The sequence below is a fragment of the Rhinatrema bivittatum genome, chromosome 7 (genome assembly GCF_901001135.1).
Source record: "Rhinatrema bivittatum chromosome 7, aRhiBiv1.1, whole genome shotgun sequence".
Lineage (NCBI taxonomy): Eukaryota > Metazoa > Chordata > Amphibia > Gymnophiona > Rhinatrematidae > Rhinatrema > Rhinatrema bivittatum.
The window spans coordinates 277,720,813-277,743,270 of NC_042621.1; the positions used below are offsets into that span (position 1 = coordinate 277,720,813).

Sequence of the window (22,458 nt, forward strand, 5' to 3'; positions counted from 1 at the left end):
TTCCCTTTTTGATGGTCAGTGTATTAGAAGGTTTCCTGATATTTCTAAAATAATGCAGGAAAGGAGAAGGGGTTTCCTTTCAATGAAGTGTATTGGTGTTTAGGGGGTTGCTGTAATATTTGCAGTGTTGCATTTTCATAGATAAGGTTTTTACTTTTTGAACTAATGCTATTTTTTGGTATGGAAGGCTTACTGTATTGTAATTGTCATTCAGTTTAGTCATGGCTTTCTGAGGACAAATCCCATACCAAGCATGCATTACAGTAGCCTAATACCATATGCATTCCAAGTGTATTTTTTGCTTTTTTGCAGGGTTTTCTGGTTGGCACACAGCAATGCATGTAAAAGTAATATATATGTTGTTGCGATATCTTTACCTCAGAAGACTGTGTTATAAATTTCATTTTTCATGTAAACTTAGTTATTATAAATGCAGAATTTGTAATTCTGGGTGGTGAGGGCAGAGGGGTGTGGGCGCAAGGCTGTACAGGGCCTAGTCTGCCTTATGCCCTTGCAATGGCTCGGAGAGAGTGCGCCACTCACAGACCACCACCATTCACCCATCTCCCACTTCTCCAGGGGAAAATGCTGGGGAAAGATGGGAGACAGGTCTTAGGGTTCCTGGGAGTATGGCGGGTTTGCCAGCTTTCTTGAAACATTATCACTCTGCCATTCTGGGAACTGTGACCCCTTCTTTCCCCCTTCTGCAACATTTCAAATCACTAAAAGAGCCAGACTGCATAGAGACTCCCCTCTTGACGATTCGACCTGTGCCGTTCCCTGACGGGGTGAGGTGGGCTGGGGCTGGGGCTGGGGGAGCGCTATCTCATTCCTCGTCTCAGGCAGCAGGTTCTCTTGAGCCGCCTCTGGCTTCTTTAGCTAGTCAAGTTGAGATAGTAATTTATCACAGTTTGTCCTAGATTAAGCGTTTTCCTGTGATTCTGGTTTTCCTTTATTCTCCTTGTTAACATGTGCCCTGCATTTTGTTGTTATGTGATGATATTTAGGTTCAATCACATCGAAGCCACATGATTGTAATGGTCACATAATTGGTTCTAGATAGTTGATTGGTTTGTTCGAGATGGACATGGGCAGCATACTTTGTTGGGTCAGAATGAATTATTGGCCAGAGCACAGAATCCGTGTGTATCTTCATGTATGGGGTATTGATAAGTTGTTACTAGTTGAATCCTGGATTGTTTACAGATTTTTTTGAATTGTAGGTGACATATTTGATAGACGATAGTGGATTATATGTTGGCGTTATGAGAATATGGAGCGATAAAGAACCAGCTGTATACATAGAGAACATGGAGGCAACATAATCTAGGGGTTTATATATCAGGGTTGTATGATAGTGAATTTCGGGGTGAATATTATAGGGATTTTTTTTGTTTCTAGGAGTTCAAAGAGTTTCTGTGGAAAGATTGTAAAACCTATATGGTTGGGGAAACAACAATTAGTTTTGATCATCGCCTGGCATAGGGCCTCATTTTCTAAGCGGCTCGCACGCGATAAGAGATGTTTCGCACGCGAAAAGTCCCTTATCGCGTGCGATACCAGGATGGGGTGGAGTTGGCCCCGGAAGAGGAGGAGTCGGGGCGTCACCGGGGCCGACTCTGCGCCGACGCCGCGGACAGTGAAAAGGTAAGGGTCTTTTCGCTGCCTATTTCGCGCCCAATAACTACACCTTCTATGGTGCAGTTATTGGGCGCGGTGCCGGCAGCAATCGCACCACGGAGATGCGATCCCTGCCGGACCCCCCCCCCCCGCTTCGGCCCCCGCCCCCCGTTAGCGCGATTTTCTAAAGTATCGCAGGCCTGCAATACTTTAGAAAATGAGGCCCATAGAGGAGAGAGAATGGCATCGCTGAGAAATGAATGACCTATTCTCTCCACTGGTGAAGTGAAAGCCGACATATTTATGAAATAAACTTTGAGACTACATCAGCCCATCAGTATATAGCATACATTGAGGTAAACTGGATCTGTTGGATAAATTAAATTTACCTTCACTCTCCTATTGAAAATCACCTATTTAAATTTTAAATGTGATATTATATAAAAAAAAATTAGTGAATTTTGTTCCCCTGAAGAAGCCCTGTACAAATGAAATATATTGGATCCTATTAGATGTTGGGAAATGTGTAAAAATTATGAATAATATGATGATATGTATTATGGGTTGTTAACTGAGTTGGATATGATACGAATTGTTTGAAAGAGTGTGTAGGTTTTAATGACGGTTTGGTGTTATGTGGTGTAGTGGGACTGCGTCGATGGGTTTTTAATTAGTAAATGAACCGCAAGTCATATTTGTAAACTTTTTGACAGATATCTAAATTATTTACATTTTTTGTTATAAACATGATTGTATATTTGATTCCTTTGTAGTTTTATATATGATATTTAGGTTGCCAAATGTTGTATCTCATTGAATAGTAATTTTCCTTTCTTTTTTCTCTTAATTTTGTTTGGTATGTAGAATGTTTCCTATATAAAGTTTGATCATGCTTTGTAATGATTGAAATATATAAAAAAAAAATAGTTAAAAAAAATACAAGTCCCCCAAAAATTTCATCTCATTTTTGGAATGTTTTCAAAGAAAACTCGACAGTGGACCAGGGTTTCAAGATCAAATTCTCTGCATCAGGGGTTCAGGACAGCTCTGCTCGATATTGATACTCTAAAATGAAACAGACTGCAGCATTAGCCGTGGTTGCGATGGCCGGCCTGAGTTGGGAGGGAGACATTGACACAGAGGGGGAAACCTCCTGGGTAATGGCGAGTGGAGGCTGGTTCTGATTGAGCTGGAAGCCTGAAAGAGCAGCAAAAAACTGTCGGACCCAAGGAAAAAATGTCCTATGGAATATGAGGCTAGCAGTGATAAATCAGCCTGCTCAGTGCCTAAAAATACTCAGGAGAGTCTAGCTCTAAAAGAATAGTAAGCCAAACATTCTTCACAATTAGAGTTCTGCTTCCATCTTGGAGATGACGTCACATTATTCCTATGAATTAATCGACATGTCCATTTCAATTCACTTTCGGTCAGGTTTTGGCCCTTTTAGATTAAAAAGAAAGGAAGGCTGTGTAGTCGGACATTTTTGCTCCTGCTGCATCCCGAGAACAGCACGGAGGTCAAGAGGACACTCAGGTTTTATAGCAACATACAAACTACTACTTTACAAGCGAATGAGGCACTAGCCATGCCCCCTCATGAAGAGAGAGATGTAAATGATTAGCTGTCCCATATGTAAATATATGTAAACGATATGCAAGCCAAGACATCCACCTAGGACTCCAGTGTACCACCAGCCATTAGGCTTCCAAGGTTGATTTAGCCTCTCTGTGCTACTGATGCCAAGAACATTCAGTTCAGTTCATGCAGAATTCCAACCGCAGCTTTAGACCCCATTACAATGTCATAGGAATTTTTTTTAACTGGTTTCCAATTGCTTTTGGTATGTGGTCTCAAGTTGATCTGAAGAATATGTTAGATCTTGTTATTATATAAATATAGATGCATATATATATATAGAGAGAGAGAGGGGAAGAGTTTATCAGGTGTGAATAAAGAGTTGCATGCTAGCCTGTAAATTCTAACCTAGTTTTATAGTTGTAAGATTAGACATCTAGCATTTGAGTTGAGCATGCAATGATCATCGCACGTACAGTGCCATGTAAGCTTTCCAGCTTTCTTTTATTTTTTGTTTGTTAATGGTACATAATTTTGGAAAAAATTGCTCCAATGGTTCTTTCCCATATTAATCTTTTGCTGCCCGTGCCACAGATTTTTGTTATGAGCTGGTGCTGTTTCTAGGCTGCGTGATGGGGCGTGGAGGGGGGGGGGGGAGGGGAGATACCTTCTGACCTAGGAAAATTATCTAACAACCCCCCCCCCTCTCAAATGCCGCTCCACTACAATTGTTGACCCCCTAACAAGCAGCTTTTAAACTAAGAAAATACAATTATTACTGCATATTGGTTCAGGAAACTGTGCCAATGCCCACCATCATGACAGGAGAAATCATATCCGTTTGGGCTCTGAATAAATTCCACCCCCTCCTTCTCCTTCGCAGCAGAAACCCAAATGGACTGGCAGCCAGAGAGACAAATGCAGCAGAGTTTGGACTTAAAATAATGTAGAGCTTCCACCCTGTGACTCGGGACCCCAAACAGTATTACAAAACCTTCGGGTGGAGTAAAACAAATGCCACAACTGGCAGCGCTCTTTAAGCAGCGGCGTTGGTGTCAGTGGTTGGCATGGGGCCTGTGAGCCAGCATCTACTCACAGGCCCTGCAGGGGTGAATTTCTCTGGTGACATGAGGGAGGTATCATGGCCACCGCAGAGCCAGCAAGCTTGCACTGGTCCACGGGCTCCACATTGACTTTCATCGCTAATGCCTGCTACTGCTGCTTGCGGAGCACTGTCAGGTTTAGGACCAACCATGAGGGGAGAGGAGGAAGGAGTTTGAACAGAGCCGTCAGAGATTGCCATGGCTCCTCTCTCCTCACCCACCAATGAACCTACCCAGAAAGAAGGTAAGGCTTGAGCCAGACAAATTACGTATGCAAAATGTAATATAGAAAGCTAAGAAACAAATGAATGAGTAGCTGGGGTATCAACGTAGGGGGAATATATGAAAGAGAGGCTGGGGATTCAGTGTGTATGTGGGGGGGGGGGGAGGTATGCATGGAGGAGGAGTGGGGGAGTCTTTGTGTGTATATATAAGCACCTGGAATGGGGGGTGTGAGAGAGAGGGCACAAGGAAGAGCAAGGAAAAGAAAGAGGACTGGGACTAGGGGAGAGTAGGAGAGAGAAAGGGGAACAGGGGTAGAGAACTGGAGAAAGGAGGTAGGGATATGAGGGGAACTCTTCCCCCTCACCTACTTGTTCTGTTACCATCCTGATCCTCTCCCCTTCGCCCATGCGGTTATGGGTGCGCTGTCTCCCGCCCCTGCCTTGAGGAGTCGGGGGGGGGGGGGGGTGGGACTTTGCCCCTCTGGTGAGATGAGCAGGCGAGGCAGGGCTTAGAGGCTTCCCAAGGTGGAGGCGGGGATGGATCCCTGTACTCCTGCTACAGGCACAGGCTGGGGGAGGGAGTTATACCCGAGCGCAGATAGCTCGGCGCTGGTGGGGACTGGATGGGGGAGGCAACCCTCAGCCCATGTTGCCAGCCCTTCAGGTAGTGGCAAGGCCTTTGTCTTTGGATGAAGCAAGCCTTGCTTATTAATTCTGAATCTGGAGAAAACCACTGTGCAGAAAAGGCAGGGCAGGCAGGTTTACACAAAAAGTATAATGTATTTATTTATTTAGCATTTTTTTTATATACCGAGGTATAGCATAGTTGCCTTCACTCCGGTTTACATACAGAACAACTTGTTACATCTCAATGAGGCACAGCTATCTTTTTTGGGCCAGGAGCTAAAATGTCACATGAAGGTTCATTTGCACCTGTAGCAACCTTTCACACAGCTGCTATCTCACAGGTTAGTACATTGGCATGAGGTAACTGGGAGCATCAGTGGGAAAAGCAAGATTTGAACCCTGGCTCTCCACCTCTTGCTCTAACCCAATGGTGTACCATAGGTCTCTGGCATACAGGAGCCAATGCTTCGACTTGTGCACCTGAACAAATCCTTCCCCCACCCACTCACCGCCCTTCTCATAGTATGAACAAAAGATTTGCCATACTGGGTAAGACCAAAGGTCCATCAAACCCAGTACCTTGTTTTTAACAGTGGCCAAGCCAGGTCACAACTACCTGGCAGGATCCCAAAAGGTAGAGAGATTCCAAGCTGCAAATCCCAGGGATAAGCAGTGGATTTCTGCAACTCCACCTTAATAATGGTTTATGGACTTTTTCTCCAGGAATTTGTCCAAATTTTTTTTTTAACGTAGCTACACTAATATCTTTCACCACATCCTGAGGCAATGAATTCCAGAGCTTAATTATGTTATAAAATCAGCGTGTCCATGTGCGTGTGCCGGGAAGCATGCGTACACCTGTGAAAATCTATCCCTATCAGTTTTTGTTCCATAGCAAGCTTCTTTTCAAATTCTCTCTTTGCCTTTCTTATCAATGCTTCACATCTAATTTTCCAGTGCTTATGCTGTTTCCTGTTTTCTTCATACAGATCCCCTTTTCCATTTCTTGAAAGATGTTCTTTTAGCTATTATAGCCTCTCTCACCTCACCTTTCAGCCATGGCGGTAGTCGTTTAACCTTCCTTCCATCTTTTCTAATATGTGGAATACATCTGGTCTGAGCTTCCAAGATGTTTGGGGTTTTTTTAATCTTTATTTTCAATTTTCAATAAAGAACCCTTCATATTAATAATTATGAACCAACACATGTCACATTTATCAAATCCCCACAGTACCCTCTTCCCCTCCCCTTTCCCCAGTCACTGAGCAGTGGTCGTTGTCCTGAGGAAGGCCACGTTCAGCCTGTCTTGATGAGTGCAGCAACCCATCCCTGGAGGTGAATCGTCCGGGTGCCATCATTATGGCACAAGCAACCTACTCCTCACTCTCGCATTTAAGGACATAATGTAAACCATCCATCTGTCAAAGAAAGCCTTGTATTTCACAGGGGTAGAGCTCTTGGCAGATAGATGTTCAAGATGCTATTTTTAAACAACATTCATACCTGATCTAAACTCTTAACATTTGAAATTGCGCCTTTCAGTTATTTCCTAGCCATTTTCCTCATTTTATCAGTCACCTTTTTGAAAGTTAAATGCTGTCACAGTAGATTTCTTTAGTGTCCTCCCTCCAGTTATTAAGTCAATTTGATGATAATGTGATCACTGTTGCCAAGAAGCTCCAAGACTGTTACTTCTCACACCAAATCCTGTGTTCCACTAAGGACTGGGTCTAAAATAGTTTCCCCTCTTGTTGGTTCTTGTACCAGCTGCTCCATGAAGCAGTCATTCATGTCATCTAGGAACTTCACCTCTCTAACGTTTTCTGATGTAACATTCACCGTCCATACTGGGGTAATTGAAAATCCCCATTATTACTGTGCTGCTGATTTGTTTTATCATATTTTTGTGTTTCTGTTCATTCCGATCAGGTGGACAGTAATACACCCCCACTGATAATTTTTACTCCCCTTTTCGCCTGGAATTTCTCTCCATAAAGATTCAGCATTGCATTTTGTTTCCTGAAGAACTGTTATCCTAATGCCCTCTTTAACATATAGTGCTACTCTTATCGTTTCACTATAATTTGTGCCCTGGTATCAGTCTTCCATCTTGGGGTTTTTTTTCGATTTCTAGCATTTGAATTAAGACAATCCGAAGAATGTTTTTTTGTTTGTCTTAACAACCTGCTTATCAGTTGTCAGGGGTGCTTTGAAATCTTTCTGCTTGGTCTGCTCTTTACTTAAAAGCACCTGGTCCGCTTTAGCACTTATTGCAACCTCTCTACTGGGATACCCTAGTTTCCCTGTTCTCTTAGTATCTTTCCAAGACATTTCGTTCTGAACCATGCACTTCTGAGCGACTGTCAGCTTTCCCCCATCGTACAGTTTAAAAGCTGTGCTGTCTCCTTTTTGAAAGTTAGCGCCAGCAGCCTGGTTCCGCCCTGGTTAAGGTGGAGCCCGTCCTTTCGGAAAAAGCTCCACCTCCCCAGCTCCCGTCCCTATCCCTGAAATCTCCTCTTCCTCCCTTGAAATTCACCTTATCCTTGAAACTTTCTCTTCTCTTCCCCACATCCTGGACATCCTTTCTCTCCATCACACCAATATCTGAGATCCTCCAGCCACGAAACCCTCAAAAGGCCGCTTTGTTTTTGTTACGCAAAATAAAACTGCGTTATTCAATGCGCAAAATGAGGCAAACCTGCCGCAGAGTCTCGGAAACTTTGCACGGAATCTCCCCCGTCCCGGCTGCAGAATCTACCCCCCCGAGCCGCTGCAGAAAGCTAGGGCCGTGGCATTACCATGACACTCTCCAACTGAGCATGAAAGCCATAAAAATTAGGAATATTTGATTATTCAGGAAACCATGCAAACTGAATTTCATTATCAGAACTTTCTTTGCAGCAGTAAAAATAATGCAGAGTGATATGGAAAGGACAAAAAACCAGGGATGACAACATTTCTGTTCGTGTTATTTGCTTTGACTATTGCAGAAACAGAAGAAAACAGGGTCGGCAGTGAGGTCTGTGAAAGCGCCAGCACCAGTTCATTCGGGTCACGATATATTGGGCCTCTGACAAAGGCCCTTACACTTGCCTATTTATTGGTGTTGCTGAGTTTAGAACAATGATTTCTCCCAGGTTTCCATTTTTTTTCTTAGAGTTTCGTGCACGCTTTGAGAACTTTCTGTTATTAGAAGTTGGTGCCGCCGCAGTCTTAAAGACAAAGCCAGCAAACATTAAATGAAGCGACGGCGGAGCATCTGTGATAAAGAGGCTTATTCATCTGTTGCATCAGATCTACGCGTTACATGTGGGGAAAAATGCAGTTTGGCAAGAACAGGAAAGGAACTTCTCTAAGGCAGAAAAAGCCAGTATAGTCTGTACCTGTTTGAAAGAATTAAAAAAAAACAAACCCCCTAGTAAATTGCTATTCCATTGTCTTACGGCATTAAGAAAATGATCTTCTCATTTCACTAATTTGAAGCTTTACTAAAATGTTCTCCCAACTGTTTATCCACTAGGCAGTCTTTTTTTTTTTTTAATTGCCTCCTTACCAAGAAATAGACCTCAGATTACTGCCAGATTTCCTCCATCACTATGGGACCGATGCAATACGGTGCACTGAGCCGAGCGCACTGTTAACCCGCAGTCGGACGCGGGTAGAATATTTATTTATTTATTTATTTAAACATTTTTATATACCGGCATTAGTTGTGGACATCATGCCGGTTTACACATCCCCTAATGCAGTAAGGGGATTAGCGCATATTCAGCGCGCGTCCAACGCGTGTTAATGAGGCTATTAGGCATTCACTCCCGATGCAAAAAAAAAAATGTGCGTCTTGGACGCACATTTAACTGTCATCTATTAACGCCTGCCAGGAGCAGGCGTTAATAGCCGTGCGCATCAAAAAAAAAAGTACAGAAAAGCAGAAAAAACTGCTTTTCTGTACCACCTCCTACTTAATATCGTTGTGATACCAAGTAGGATGAAAAATTCAAGAACAAAAAAAGCTTTTAAAAAAATAGACAGTCGGATTCAGGAAATGGATGCTCGACTGACAAGCGTTCGCTTCCTGAACCCTCAGCGTCGGTTTTCCTTACCGGCGGATGGCCGAGTCACGAAAACAGACGCCGATAAACCCGGCGAAAACCGATCGGGTTCTCGTTAGCAAGGATGTGCTAGGGTCGCGCAAGCAACCCTAGTGCCTCCTTGCTAATGCGACCCCCAAATTTAAATATTGCATGGTGCACCGGAGCGCGTTAGGAAAGTGGGTGCTGACTGTTCAGCACCCGCTTTCTACGCGAATTTATTGCATTGGCCCCCTATGTCCAGAAAATAATGAAAAGTCAACCAAACAGAAAGGGAATACAGATGCATAGCTGGCAGCAAGAGTGACTGACTGTTCTCTTTAGGTACTGGTATGCTGGATCATTTCCCAGTTTTTCTTCTTAATGCCACCCTATCTCACTGGTGTAAGCCCTCCTCTGGGATTCTCCGTGAAGGCAGGGGCCACACTCAGTTCCAGCAGCCCCAGGGCATGGGAGGTAGGATAGACCTCCAGGGTCCGAGGGATAGACGGTGTCACTTGCTGTGGGTGCTGTCTCACGGGGAATGTGCTGTGGAAGGGTGTAGTCGTCAGGTAAAACAGATGGCACACTCTTGATGGTTGTTCCTTCTTAAAACTTTACTGCAGATCCTCTAAGGTAAATAACGGGTACCAGTTATTCCCCCCAAATGCTCCTCTGTTTGTGAAAGTGTCCTTTGCCCCCTTCAGGGCATCCCAGGTGGGCTCTGGGCTCCTGGTTGCAGAGCAATCCTTTCCCAGATAACACCCAATGTCCCGATGTGCTTCGGTTTTCCAATCTCACAGTCCCCTTCTCTTCTCCCAGGGTAGAGACACCAGTGGGGGTCTCTAGATGAACAAACCTTCATACTCTCACTTCTCTTTCTCCTCTCCAGATGGTAACTTGGGGTCTTACAGAATGAAAGGTTCAGGCAGCAGGGAAAAAATATCTTCTCTTTTCCTCACACCTGGATAGGAAGGGCGGCAGCAAACTTTTGTCCCCAAAGAAAAGGAAAAAAAATCTCCACCAAAAATTCTCAAATCACTAAAACAGAATCATCTTGTCCATCCACTGGGTTGTGGACTGAGAAGGTGATGCTGCTTCCTTCCTATCCTGGTGATACCAGGACCTGAGGCCTGGCCCTCCAGAGGTGGGGGGATTAAAAAAAAAATTACAACTAAAAGTGCCCCAATTCTTCCCTGCGCTAACAAAAAAATGCCCCGCTGAGCTCCCACTCTGCCTGCCTTTGAGCGGCCAGAAGCTTCACGGGGGACGCCGTTGGGAAACCGCCCGCTCCCTCTTCCAATTCCTATTCCCTGGCTCTAGATCTAAGGCTTTATCTGCTGGAGATCCCAAGGGCTCGCCACACTGGTCAGGTAATTTTTAATTGTCTTTGAGAGCACGAAAGGGGTTGAGTCCATAAGCTCCAGACAGTTCTGCTCCTAGAAGATGGCTTGATGGCTCAGTGATAGCACTGTGTGTGTGTGTGGGGGGGGGGGGGGAGTGTGTGGGTATGGGGATGTGTGTGTGTGTGTGTGTGTGTGGGAGTGTGTGTGTGGGGGGGGGAGTGTGTGGGTATGGGGATGTGTGGGAGTGTGTGTGTGTGTGTGTGGGAGTGGGTGTGTGGGAGTGTGTGTGGGTATGGGGATGTGTGGGAGTGTGTGTGTGGGAGTGGGAGTGTGGGTGTGGGTGTGTGTGTGTGTGTGGGGCCTTGCTGTAGACATCTGCTTGCACCTCAGCCCTGGCTTCTGCTCATGGGGGCCGAGAACAAGGCAGAGGCAGTGTTCCCCGGGAGGGAGAGGAAGGAATCCCAGCCATCGCGCAACAGCGGTGCCTGTTCGCGTGCATTTGGTTCTGAGGGAAGCTTTGGCAAGGGACTGCAGCAGAGCCGTACAGGCAGGAGAGCAGGGCCTAAGCAGGCCGCAAATCCCGGGTAGCTCTGAATGAAGGTCTGGGTGGGCTGGGGGCCTCGACTCTGACATTCGTCCCTTCCACCCTATGTCGTAAATGGCAGTGAGTGGGGTTGGGGGCAGTGTTGGGTAACTTCAGCTGTGGAGAAAGAGGAGCCAGGCCAATATAAAGAAAAAAAAAATAACAAAACAAAACCAGTGTTTCAGGTTGGCACGTAGGAGTGGGGAACAGAGCAGTCGGCTTTTGGCAGCTTTTAGTGGTTTACTTATCTTTTGAGCATGCCCCGAGTCTGGCAGGTTTTGCGCGTTCCTGTGTGCGCAAGCAGAGGTTTCTCTTCCCTCCTGGGGGCCCGAGATAACCGAGAACTTACAGAAAGAATTAAAACACGGGAACCTTTACGCGGTGTTGACAGTAGTTTTAGACAGTGCCGTGATATCCTGAGCATCTGTCACAGGGCTGCTCACTCAATGGACATTTCCTACGGAAACAGTTTCAGAATTATATAATAAAATAGGCGTTTCTCAAATCTGTCAGAGGAAACGCAGTTCGCCAAAATAATTTCCAGGTCAATGAAAGCATATAGCGTTTGATTTCTGCGGGCTCTTTCTGGATCTGTCAGTATGTCTTCTGGCTATCTTTTGACCTTTCGGCGCTTATAACCTTCAAATGTGTTTTTCTTAGGAAAGGGAAACAGGAAATGATTCCCCGATCAGATAAAATAAAGAAAAATGAGATATTACCTCTGCCGCCCCCCTCCAAATATACGTCTGTCCCAAAAGATCTGCCGTCTGAAACCTGAAAAAGAAAGCCCTGGCTCTGTATAATGCCCTGTACACACGCACCACGCTAACAGGAAGACAAATAACAGTATGGGGCAGCCACCTCCAGGGCTGAAAGCGGCATACGTAGCGGCATATTGCAATGCAAAGAATTACAGGGAGTCCTCGGGGGACGCTGAGCCCAGGAAGTGGCTTAACGCAGGTCAATGCCTGCCGCCTATTTGAAACAGGTACATTTTTATTGATATTACCTTGTCTTCTTTTGTTTTTTTTCTTTTCCCAGGTTCCACCTTATTATTGTCTGATCCCCGGGGCCCCTCCGTTCCCAGCTCCCCAAACTCGACTCCCAACACCCCTACAACGCTTTGTCTCGACGGTTCGGACCTGATACCGAATGCCTGCGGCTCTGCGCCCCTCTGCAGCTCTGTCAGCGGTAAGGCATCGCTTTTTCTTGTCGCCGTTTTTCTGTACGGTTTACGTCTGCCCGGGAATCTCCCGCAGACCGCGCCAGAACTCTGTTTTACTTTCGTCATGGGCACTCCCGACGTAGGCAATCCAGAATCGTGTTCTGTCACTTAAAGGAACAAAAAAAAAATCGGGGCTTCATTTGTTTTGCATTATGCCTGCAAATGTTTGGTGAAGTATAACACTGTTAGTTATGCTTTCTTTGCACCCGATCAATTACATTTTGGTTTTTTCTTTGATGCTAAAAAAAAAGCTCTCCACTTCCACACCGGTGATGGCCTGGGCAGATGTTAACTGATTCGTTATGAGAATATCAGGATTGTCCATGCTTTGATGCCAATTTCTTATATTCTCCTGTTAGTTCCTTCTCTTTCCCCGTCTATTTTGTGGACTAATGATAAGTGAGATTGTGCTATATGTCCTTTTTTTTTTGTTGTTGTTGTATTTTGGTATTTTCTGTGAAATCTCACTTTTGTTTCTGTAGCAAAATTTGCTTTGTGAATAATGTGAAAAACAATCAATAAAATTAATATTTAAAAAAAAAAAGAAAAAACATATTTGCCCTAAAGCACAAGGTATTTCAACTTAATTTAGCCAGTTATTTTTTTTTAAGTTGTTCAAAATAGTGATCTTCAGTCTAAAGTAGGAAAATGGTACGCTTGGCAGTTTTCCCGGAGTCTCTCGTAATCCGCACTAAAATCGCTGGGGTTATTGCCCATGGATGTCACCACGAGGAGCAGTCAGTGTGCAGCCACAGAAGCAGCAGCATTGAATTGTCCAGAATGTTCTTCTCCACGATAAATGCTGTAAATCCCAGAAAAAAAAAACTAGACCTAATAATTCTGTTTTAAAGCGCTAATATTTTCTGCATGCCTCTCAACCTATGTTCAGTATCATTTGTGCTCAATATTTATATCAATTCTAAAAATGTTTATTCCGTTTTACAGGAACCGCTCCGAACTCCCCTGGGAGCCTGCCGGAGTCACCCATCACTCCGTCAGTCTCGGGCTCCTGGAACGATGAGTGCACAATCTGCTATGAGAATATGGTAGACACTGTCATTTACTCCTGTGGACACATGTGCCTCTGCTATATCTGTGGCCTGAAACTCAAGAAAATGGCCAACGCCTGTTGCCCGATCTGTAGACGAGCCATCAAGGACATTATCAAAACATACCGTAGTTCTTAGAAGTCAGCTTTTTTTGCAGGAAAGCAGACTTTACCCTGACAGGAGAAGACTTTCAATCATCCGATCCACCGCAATCCAGCGGCAAAGCTCCTTCACAAGTCTACGAAGCAATGCTTCACAATCATGCCACCAGTCCCCCGATTGTTCACCACGGACTTCAGGATGGCAAACAGGAGTCAGAAGAGTTAAGCCAGACCTTCTTTTCGTTTTCTTTCTTTGTGGAAACCAAGTCAGAGCTCAGCAGCTTTCTCTGCTGCTCGGAAAAACGCAGATGCACGACTTTTGGGGGCAGTAAAAAAAAAATAGTGTAAAGTAAAGAATGCAAATGATGGACCTGAATATTTTGGAAGTGCTCAGGAGAAGAGGGCTAGTGAAAGTGGGAAGAAAGTTATTGCAAAAAGTAGAAGTTAAAAAAGAAGTGAGATGAAAGTGGTGTCTGAACTCCGGCTGGCAAGCTACGTCTTATCCATCCCTTGCAGTTGTCCATGCCGGTTGTGTATCGTTAATCTTCTGTTATTTTTTAATATGTTTATTGAAAGGAAGAAAGTTGGTTTTTTTTTGGGTTTTTTTTTTTTTTTTAAAGCGAACATGAAATTCAATTTCACTGCGTGTTGCAAGCATCTGGCAAAAAGCTGCCAAGCTCAACAAACAAAGCCTCTCGAAGTTTGGGGGGAGATTTTTCTTTTAGTCTCTCTGTCCAAGTCTCTCGGATTTGAAGATGCTCAAACAGTCTGTAAACTTTATCAGATGCTCAATTTGAATCAGATTATTCCCCCTCATATTTCTTTAATAAAGAAAATTATCCCAATTTTTAAATGGCATAGCGTGGACAGGGCTTGGGCTGTGTGGCGTACGATAGCCGAATGCCTGCCGGGTTAGCTCTCATGTGCATTTCTGCATAGAGGGGGGGCCTGGTTGGGCACTCAGTTTAACCGTTCCTTTCACAATAGCCAGATCCCGTCCTGCCTCGGTATTTCCCTTCTCCCTTCCCCCCCCCCCCCCCACCCCACCAAACCCACTCAGGCACTGCCAACGTAGAAATGTTTCACAGAGGATCTGCTGCATGATGGCAGTCTGCAGCGTTAAATCTTTCAGACTTTTCTTCCTCCCAAGCCTCTTTGCTACGTCGGCAGCGTGCACCAATACTTCTGGAAATGTTGCAGAAGAACGTGTACCGGTAGGCCGAGGGGGCTGATAAAAGTTTCATTCCAGTGCAGAAAGTGCCCCTACATTTGCACCGGTGGTTTCTCCTATTATAAAAAAAAAAAAAAAGGATATTTCAAATGGAGTACTTTTTGCAGTGGAGGAAATCTTTGAGTCATCTCTGCCCAAGTGTTGTTTTTTTAAATTAAACTTCTGTCCTATAGAAATATAGAATAGAGCTATTTTGATAGTGTGAAATTCTCTTTTTTTTTTTTCCTAATGTAAAAATTAACAAGTAGAATTTATCCACAAGAAATGAATGTTTAGAAAAAAAAATTGTTTATTCTTAAGAAAATATTTTTGTGTGTCTTAATATTGCCAGCAGTTAAAAAAAAAAAAAAAGTAGATTTCTCTGTTGCTGTTCCAATTCTATAAAAGCTTAAAGTTAATGTCACCACTTTTAAATGAAGTAAGGTTTGTTTTTAGTATGTTAACTAATTTGTGTGTATGGTATATGATTTGTTAGACTGTGATCTAGAATAATATGACAGTGTATCACTGTGCATTATTAGAACTGCTGTTTTTAGATAGCTCTGTATCAAGCCACAATCATCTCATGCTATCATATATATATATATATATATATATATATAGGTAGCAGTCTGAAACTCCAGTAATGCATGTATTATCAGGTGTTGGTTTTGGGAGGAGGAGGTGGGAGGGAAAAGACGTGATGCGCAGTTCTGGATAAACCCTGTCCTTACATCAAGCCATTCGGCTGGAAGAGTTTGCCTCCAAGATACTTTTTATAGTAAATGTTATCTGAATTTATTTGAGTACCTTCCTGTCACATAAAAAAATGGCCGTGGGCCTCATCGAGTGAACGTACACTGCTAGTAGCCTCCTAGTGCAATAGCGAATACATGCACGAGCACTTCGCTTCATTTTCAATCCCACAAACATGAAATTTGGATGGAGGATTCACACTTTTTTTCCAGCTCGGTCGGAAGCAGGGCCAGGATATGGTGGCATCAGCCTTCCTTCGTAACTACCTGGAGAATCTTTATTTCGTAACCCCACCCAACTTGATTTAGTTCAGACATTACAGCGACCGTTCTTGGCTGCCGGAAGGACGCACCAGGGCTCCTTCCGGATCTCTGCAGTCGCGGGCTCTGAATCCGAACTTCGAGGGTATCGGTGTTGCACGAGGACTGCGAGTCTCTCCCTGCCTCGCTCTCCCCGAGGGGGGGGGGGCCTGTGAATGTCACCTTCACGGCAATCCCCAGCCCCAGCTGATGCAGGGAATAGAAGAACTAAAGCCAGCAGCCGAACCCACGAACCTCTGCATGGAGGATTCGCACTTTCTAATTGGTGCATCATGGGTAATAATGTAACTGGGCCCAGAACAATTAGCACTGTCAGGCCAGCTTCCAGCTGCACTGGACATTGAAACCCGCTCACTGACAAAATACAAATGTTTCAGGGTATTGTTCCAACTACTATAGAAGGGATAGAAAAGTGAAGGATAGATTACTTTGTTTTCCAAATTATTATTTTGTGAGCTACACATCTTTCAGGTTTACCAGCGTCTAGCCCGCTAAACCCTCACCTCTCGGTTGACAATCATGGAGCAAAATGGTTTGGGTTAAGTTAATGGAAAGAAGAATGCATTGATGGGGGAAACAGGACTGAGCAGTTACAGTTTCACAACTCTTCTGAACACTGGCAGGTTTTCCCAAAGTCACCTGAAACCTCAAACCAGACTTTTCTGAGAGCCTGCAACAATGCTGAACCTCAGTAACGATCCTCTGCATTTCAACTTCGTCGCTGCTGGCAGGGAAGCACTATTTTGTGCTGTCTTCTGGCAAGACAATCTACCCAAAACATGCATTTCGGTTCTCCTTGTCTCCCACGATGTCCTGTAAAACCATACGTCACAAAAAGCAGTGGATCCCCACGGATGTTTTAAACAAAGTGCAGTTTATCTTAGCCATTGAAAAAAAAACAAACAGCTAAGGCTGTTTTAGCAGGGAGAAAACTACTATACTTTTACATCTGATACTCTCACCAAGAGGAGTATCATCCCTGCCTGCTCTCTGATGCCACGCCGTGGAGGTCTCAAGGAGCACCTGGGGTGGAAGGAGGGAAGCCGTTTGATTTGGGTATGAGAAATGTGCAGGATCACTCACTACTTGTATTGTACTGTTTGTACACGGGTCAGGGCAGTATCTGTCTGATCCCTCGGGAAAAACTGAGATCAGATGATGCTTACTTGTGGTGATTTATTTATGGTGCTCACGTGCATTTGTTTTCTATTTTCTTTTTCCACCTGAAAATTACACAAAGTGGCCCCCAGCGGCGGACAAAAACAAACAAAAAAAAAGGATCCTCGGGCTCGGTGGCTGAGGGGGAATCAAAAGCTGCAGTGTGACACGTTGGGCGCCATTGGAAAGAAAACTCATGCTTGGGTGTCTGGTGCCGCACAGTGGCCATGTTAGATGGAAGACTTGCTTGGGCCCTCCTGCACCTTAGGTATCCTTCCGGCCCGGGCCTGACCCGCTGCCGTCTTCTCGTAGTTGCAGGTTCATCCATTGGAAGTCGCTTCACAGCTTCAAGAGCATTTTTAACACACACAGCCGCAAGGGGGCTGTGGGTGGCACCCACGAGAAAATGTAGCACACTTCCTCGGAAGAACTGGAGATGCCTTCTCTTTTGTTAATTGTCTAATTGCTGTTTTCTTAAATGTTTATACCTTTTCAATTTTCCTATTTACCAAGCTTTACTGTAAAAATGTATCACCAGCAAAGAGAAAAATTATGTTATGGGACCTGAAAATTCAGAGAGAAGACAATCAGGAAAATGCAAATTTAATGTACGCTAGTATTGTATCAGATGCCAAAAAGTGGCGCACAGTACGCAAGACAGGACGCCGTGGCCAGTCTCTCCTTTTACTGGCTACCTTGCCGATCTCGTTTTGTGGTATATATTACCTACAGAATGTAACATTTGTGAACGAGCCTCTTACCATGACAGGCAAGCACAGAATCGCCATGTGGTTTCCTACAGACGGAATATTCTTAGCAGAATGCTTATGCTAATGTCATGATTGTAAAAATGAGAATGTACCCAAAGATGACGGCATATGGTGAAGTATGTAGATCTTTTCTTTTTTTTTCTTTAGCAGCCTTATGAAGTGGTGGTGGCGTTTGGAGGGGGCATCATCATCTTTTATTTCCTATTCCCAATTTAATGCTGTACCACCCGCCAAATGCCCCATTTACGTCAGAATCGTGTTGATTTGTGTTTTGTATGTAACTGAATGTCGTTCTGTCTGTATTGGACAAATCATTTGAAGATACAATAAGATGTCGGAGGGCGCAGGAGAAGGGAAGAGGATGCAATTACTGACAGTATCCCCATCCCCCCCCTCCCCTTGGCGACTCCTTACCATCCCAGATACTGCTCTGTGGTTTGGCTCACAAAACGGAGACAGAAAACAACATAAATCCCAGGAAAGGATGCAGCCTGAAAAGCTGTAGAGAGCACCTAGGCAGGTGATGCATTGTTCTGCTAAGTTCAAGGATGCTGTGTTTTGTATTCTGCTGTTTGCTTTTCATTATACAGGGTAGTAAATAGAAATTATTGTGATAGATGTCTATGGTCAAAAATGGATAAAAGATGTTTGCTGGAGTGCATTCTCTCTCTCTCTGCTTTCAGCCTTTTAAATCAAAGCGTTTTCAGGGTCTGTGAATAGTTGTGTTTCTCTTCTACTGTGGACCAAACTCTACCAGTGCTGGGGGCTTCTTCCTCTCTGCCCCCTGGGTTACGTTTGTTTTTTTTTTTAAAAAGCTGAAAATCAAGCTCAGTAGCAAAAGAAGACGTTTCTTATTTTATTCCTATGATCTCTGAATAATTGAGGAACTGTGTCAGTGGAGGCAGTTTCGTTTCATTTCCTTTATTTATTTTGAATGTTTTCTTTTCTGTTGAAATTTACTCTACGTTGTGACAAATAATATAATGTGATTGCAAATAAAATTGATTTCGATATCCCACATGTTGGTGGACCCATTATATTTTATGTTTCGTTCCAACGTGTTACCCCCACCCCCATCTTCCTCCTGCAGGCTTTGTATACAGAGAGGAAAAAAAAAAACCCGTACAGGAATATGAAATGGAAAAACGCAAGGAGCCGCCTTGTTTGGCTAATGACGGGTCTGACCAGCTCGCATACATTTACCGCCATGTCCTAAAAAAATGCATAAATCAATGTACACTAGCTGAAATGGCAGGTGGACAGGGCCTCCACCAGGATACCCCATGGTTTACTGATTCCTGCCATGTCTGTGGTGCGGGCTGCCGTGGAGCAGGTTTCTCCCTGCTGCCGCTCGCTGCTTCACTGTCCTGGCCTGCCGGGAGCCGGGCGGGCCGCTGGGCAGCTGACTGTCAGAAGGGCAAGGGCACGCGCGAGCGAACGGCTGGCTCGGGAACCTGGCATTACCGTGCACACGCAGGCACGTCCTGCGTTAGCCGCTCACTGTGCCTCCGCGCATGCTTTCGTCCCTGGGCACGCAGGGACACTATATGGCGCGAACCTCCCCTCCCTCCGCGTGCACTGTGACCCGTGCATGTTGCACGCAGTGGCCGCCAAGACAGGCAAGCATCACCTACACACAAACTGCCTTTTATATATAGGCAAAGACACACACACACACACAGACAGGCAAGACTTAATCTTCCCCACCTCCGAGAAGGAAGGCTGCCCTGCCCATGCCTGCACGCGAGCCAAGAAGCAGCGTTCGCATTCGGCATTCACCCCATCTAATTGTTTCTGTACCTGCTACGCTGCACGAGTCCTAATGAGGACATCCGTTCAGATAAGTAAAACTGAGATCTGTAATTATCGCCATTATTGATGGTGCCAGCTCAGTCGCCGCCTCTCTAAGCACCCGTACAAATGGAAAGGGCCAGAGCAGCAGCTCCATTAAAAGTGCCGCCCACAGCTTTTTGATGACTCCATTTGTCTTCCTCGGCTTTGGGCTGTCGGAGGTTTGCGAAAGGGATGCTGCTGGCCCAAGAGAAGCGGTGAGGGATGCTGTGCTGGAAGTATTGCCGTGGGTTGCAGCTGCTTAGACAGCGCGCCCTCTGCGAGAAGCCATCGTCGCCGGTCTACAGCCAAGGGTGTGAGCAAGCAAGTGGGCAAAGCACTCCCCCCCCCCCCCCACCCTTTTACAAACAATTTTTATGAGATATAGCACCACTTTTTTTGTGGTTGCGTATGAAAAGTTTCACCATAGGATTTATTTCTGATTTTCTATTGTTCCAGTCAAAATAGAGTAAAAAAAAATGTTTTTTAAATAATAAAAATAGAAAAATGTGAAAAGCAGCAAGTTCCTTACAAAACAAAAGCAAAATTAATCGCAAATTCGATTTAATCTTCACCGCTACATAAAAATACATAATGCAGATTCAATGGACTGCGATGAGCAGAGGGAAACACAGGGAGGGTTACAGACCATGCAACTCCCATGATTCCTCCACAGAGGGGGAAAGGAAGTCCTTGGAGCACCCTTAAGGGTTTTTTTTCTTCATTCTGGGCTCACCATTCCGACACCAAAAAATCACTCCGGTTCCGTTGTTCAAAATAAAACCCTTTATTTGTAACTGGTTGCAGAAAACACAAAGTCCCAAAAATAGCAAGAAATCCAATCACATGCTCTTTCCATACTCCCTCCTAAACAGGTCAGCTCTTGGGGAAAGTGCCCTTCCTTTCTGGCCCTCCCAGAACCTTTCGGGGCTGTAGATCCTCCCGGGTCTTTTTTCTCTTCTTCTTAGATGAGCCGAGGGCAGATTTTCTTGGTTAGCCACCACCCTGTGGATTTTTCCAGGTCCATTAGCCAAGCCGCTGCAGACAGAACCTGATACCTGCTCAGGAGCTCTTCTTCTAATCGCGCTCTGGAATCTCAGAATTCCTTCTCCCTCTTCGCTCCGGACTTTCCCTGTTGAGGGATAAGGCCCACCAGGTGTCCTTTGCAAGGAGCGAGAGAGACTCACCTGCTCCACGTAGCCCTGGGCCGGGGCAGATGCTGCAGTCCTCCAAGCGTTGCTATTCGCTAAGATCGACTACTGCAGTGCCCTCTTCCTAGGCCTCCCCAAATCTACCACCAAACCACTGCAGATGATACAAAATGACGCAGCGAGATTGCTGACCAACACCAGCCATGGTGAACACATCTCTCCCATTCTCAGAAACCTACATTGGTTACCAGTGAATTTTAGAATATTATACAAATCAATCACCTTAATTCACAAATTCATCCACCATCAACTTCAACTCGATCTTGAATTCCCCTTCAATCTACACTCCTCCAACAGACCAACTAGAGATATTCACAAAGGAACTCTGAAATTTCCTCCGACTAAAGCCACACGCCTCTCCTCGACCAAAGACCTAGCGTTTTCGATCGCAGGCCCATCTATCTGGAATAATATCCCTTCAGACCTCAGATTGGAACCCTGCCTTTTAACTTTCAGAAAAAAACTCAAGACGTGGCTCTTTCACCAAGCTTTCGGGGATTCCCCAGACAATCACTAGTTGCCCTTCTCTTACTTGGATGATGGCCTTTGATCTTCATGAATGATGACTAGGGCACCTCTAGGTTAAAGCACTCTTAAGCTTTAACCCATATCCTCTATTGTATTTCTTAATTATTTCCACCTTTACTTCCTTCCAGCTATATAAGCTTCCAAGTTCTTTACCCTTGTTGAATGTAACTTGCCTTATTCATTTCTTTTGTTTAATTTTCTTTAGTTATGCTACAGTTATACCCTTGTTAAATGTAAACTGATCCGATATGGTTATTACTATGAAGGTCGGTATAAAAAAGTGTTAAATAAATAAATAAATAAATAAATAAAACTCGCCCTGTGTGAGATGGGCACAGGAGTTTAATTAGAACTCAAAACCCTCTCCATCACGGACATCACACCTAGGATCAGGGTCTGGATGGAGACCTCTGAAGACAGTACTGGCAAGCAGACTTGCTGAGGCCATTAATGCCACGCCAAAAAGGCCTCTGCTAGCAGGGGCAGACTTGGGCACCCTCTCACATTTGGAAAAAGTATTAAACAAAAAATTGTAAAGAGTTTAGGAACAAAGACTCAAAATTTTGCACTTTTCTTTCCCATTTGGTGTAAAAGATTTTGAACCTCAGTGGTAATGTGCGTGTCTGCGTTGTGTAGGAGAAAGAGTGTTGTTGAAAGGTGTAATGCTGCTGCGCTGGTTTTGACTGAAATCCTCATAGGAGGAGACCATTATTAATTTGTGATGTGCGAAGCTTTGAAAGCACAGTTCCATGGATAAAGCCTTGGACGCGTGGATTTCTCCACAGACTCCTGATTAACAGAATACCAGAGCCACAGCAAAAGCCCCAGTGTAGTGGCAGCAAAATCTGTAGGTTGTTGCAAAAAGCAAACCAGACGGGAATCTTCCCGGTTCACTTCCAGGGCAAATATGTGCGTAGTTAAATCACAAGCGGATTGAGATGAATTGCAGGAGGACCTTGCAAGACTGGAAGATTGGGCTTCCAAAAGGCAAATGAAATTTAATGAGGACAAGTGCAAAGTGATGCATATAGGGAAAAATAACCCTTGCTGTAGTTACACGATGTTAGGTTCCACATTAGGAGCTACTACCCAAGAAAGAGATCTAGGCATCATAGTGGATAATACATTAAAATCGTCAGCTCAGTGTGCTGC

At 44.6% G+C, this 22,458-nt stretch overlaps 1 protein-coding gene across 4 annotated transcripts in view; it reads left to right on the top strand.

Annotated features, from left to right (window-relative positions):
* NEURL1 (neuralized E3 ubiquitin protein ligase 1) overlaps nt 1-18,755 on the top strand; it is a 459,730-nt gene extending 440,975 nt beyond the window's left edge. For all 4 annotated transcript variants that reach the window (XM_029610300.1, XM_029610303.1, XM_029610302.1 and 1 more), the window contains 2 exons: nt 12,190-12,339; nt 13,319-18,755. In XM_029610300.1, coding sequence (XP_029466160.1) covers nt 12,190-12,339; nt 13,319-13,560 — 392 coding nt within the window. In that variant the 3' untranslated portion in view covers nt 13,561-18,755. The remainder of the gene's footprint in view (nt 1-12,189; nt 12,340-13,318) is intronic.
* Nucleotides 18,756-22,458: the final 3,703 nt, after the last annotated feature.